The sequence below is a fragment of the Nicotiana tomentosiformis genome, chromosome 2 (genome assembly GCF_000390325.3).
Source record: "Nicotiana tomentosiformis chromosome 2, ASM39032v3, whole genome shotgun sequence".
Lineage (NCBI taxonomy): Eukaryota > Viridiplantae > Streptophyta > Magnoliopsida > Solanales > Solanaceae > Nicotiana > Nicotiana tomentosiformis.
The window spans coordinates 157161369-157163679 of record NC_090813.1 but is presented as its reverse complement, the minus strand read 5'-3'; the positions used below and the strand labels follow the sequence as shown (position 1 = coordinate 157163679).

General features: G+C 34.2%; 1 protein-coding gene across 1 annotated transcript; it reads left to right on the top strand.

The window, feature by feature from the left end:
- The first annotated feature begins 436 nt into the window (after nucleotides 1-436).
- LOC104106577 (tetrahydroberberine oxidase-like) lies at nucleotides 437-2036 on the top strand. The gene has a single exon (XM_009615151.4). It carries the CDS (start codon nucleotides 447-449, stop codon nucleotides 2034-2036), a length of 1590 nt encoding a protein of 529 aa, XP_009613446.1. The 5' UTR covers nucleotides 437-446.
- Nucleotides 2037-2311: the final 275 nt, after the last annotated feature.

The following is a 2311-nucleotide window of genomic DNA, read 5'->3' as shown; positions in this document are numbered from 1 at the left end:
AAATATTGTGTAGGAAGGAAAAAATTCCAAAAACCCAAAAGGAGAAAGTTTCCAATGAAAATTATGTATGTTCAATAGTCAAAAAGAATAAATATAAAACTATATGATATAACGTCAGTTGTACATCAATTGTTATGTCGTTCTTTAACAAGCTAATATTTAATTGATTCATGCATACAACACATAGAAGTAAAACGGAATTGAAGATTCTTTTTATTACCCAAAACAAAACCAACAAATAATCAAATTAACAAAGACCGGCATTAATTTTTGTTTTAATTAAGAAGGTCATTAATGTAATCGTATTAGGTTCAATGAAAGTATTAACTTTTTCCTTAGGCAACTTAATTATCAGTTACAAACAAATTTCTAGTATTTAAATAAGAAACGAGGAACATATTTCTATTTCGTGAATCATCAAACGTAAGAGATTAAAGTGACCAGAGATGGTTACTCTTGGTTCAATATTTTTTGCCCAATTTTTTCTTCCTTTCTTAGTCAGCTCTATACATCATCGTAAACTTGATGATGCCAATGCCAATTTCTATAGCTGCCTCTCCCTTGAATCTAGAAATCAACCACACATTTACAACATTGTTCATAATATATGGTCAAAAAATTACCAATCTATACTCGAATATTCGATACATAACGCTAGGTTCAACAATCCCAATGTCCCGAAACCTTACTTGGTAATCGTTCCAGAAAATAAAGAACAAGTGCGAGCAGCCATGATTTGTTGTAAAAATTCTGGATTTGAAACTAGGGTTAGAAGTGGTGGACATGATTATGAAGGTCTTTCTTACATTTCTTACAAACCCTATTGCTTAGTTGACCTATCAAACCTTAGAAGGATCGACATTGATGTGCAAGGAAAGACTGCTTGGGTGGAAGCTGGAGCAACACTAGGGGAACTTTACTACAACATTGCAAACAAAAGCAAAACTCTAGCTTTCCCCGCTGGAACCTGCCCTTCTGTAGGTGTTGGAGGTCATATTAGTGGTGGTGGACAAGGGCCATTGATGAGGAAATACGGTCTTGCAGCAGATAACGTGCTAGATGCAACGATCCTGAACGTTAATGGTACGATTCTTGATCGTAGTGGCATGGGCGAAGACCTATTTTGGGTCATTCGAGGTGGTGGTGCAGCTAGTTTCGGGGTGGTTCTATCTTGGAAGTTACAATTAGTCGAAGTTCCCCCAGTTGTTACTTTCTTCAACATAGCTCGAACTCAGAAAAATGGTGCAACAAAGCTTGTTAGGAAATGGCAAAAGCTAGTAAATGAATTCCCTAAAGAGCTTTTCCTAAGAATAAATATAAACCCTAAAAAGAACTCTTTAGGGCAACCGTCGATAGAGGCTACATTTAACTCATTATATTTAGGGACAAGACGCCAACTTCGAAGATTAATGAGAAGGAAGTTCCCGGAATTGAAATTAAAGTCAAGGGATTGTGAAGAAATGAGTTGGATTGATACAACAATAAGGATAGATCATTACAGAAATGGATCAACAATTCAAGATTTGTTAGAAAGGAGAGATAAGAGACCAACATTTTACAAAGTCAAGTCAGACTATGTAACAAAGCCTCTATCAAAAAAAGCATTAGAAGGGTTATGGAATGTGTTCAATTCAGGATTTGGACTTATGATATTCACCCCTCATGGTGGAAAAGTGAGTGAAATATTAGAGGATGCAACTCCATTTCCACATAGAAAGGGATATTTATATAACATACAATATTTTGCAATATGGCTTAAACCAAACCAAACTGTAGAACAGACAAAATTGGATTGGATCAATGGGATTTATAATTACATGGGAGAGTTTGTTTCTAAGCCGAGAACAGCTTATCTAAATAGCAGAGATTTGGATTTGGGAAAAACATTAAATGGGAATGAGAAATACTCAGAAGCAAAAAATTGGGGTGAAATGTATTTCGGAAGTAATTTTGAGAAATTGGCTCGGGTGAAATATAGTGTTGATCCAGAAAATTACTTCAGGAATGAGCAAAGTATTCCACCTCTTGGTCCATAAATGTTTTAAATTTGGTAGATAAGAGAGCTGAAGAAATTTCAACTTTAGTTTCTCCTTTTAATTCTTGCTCTCTCTTTTGTTAACTATATAATTGAGATATGAATGAATTTTTATCAGAAAAATGTAGATAAATTCGAAATATATATATACATATATATTTTGTGTTAAAATTAAGTTAGTTCTATAGCTGAATTAGTTTTAAAACGTAGTATGAAAACGTCAAATGACAGATGGATATCAACTTATTGATACATACATGGGGGGAGAGAAACCTT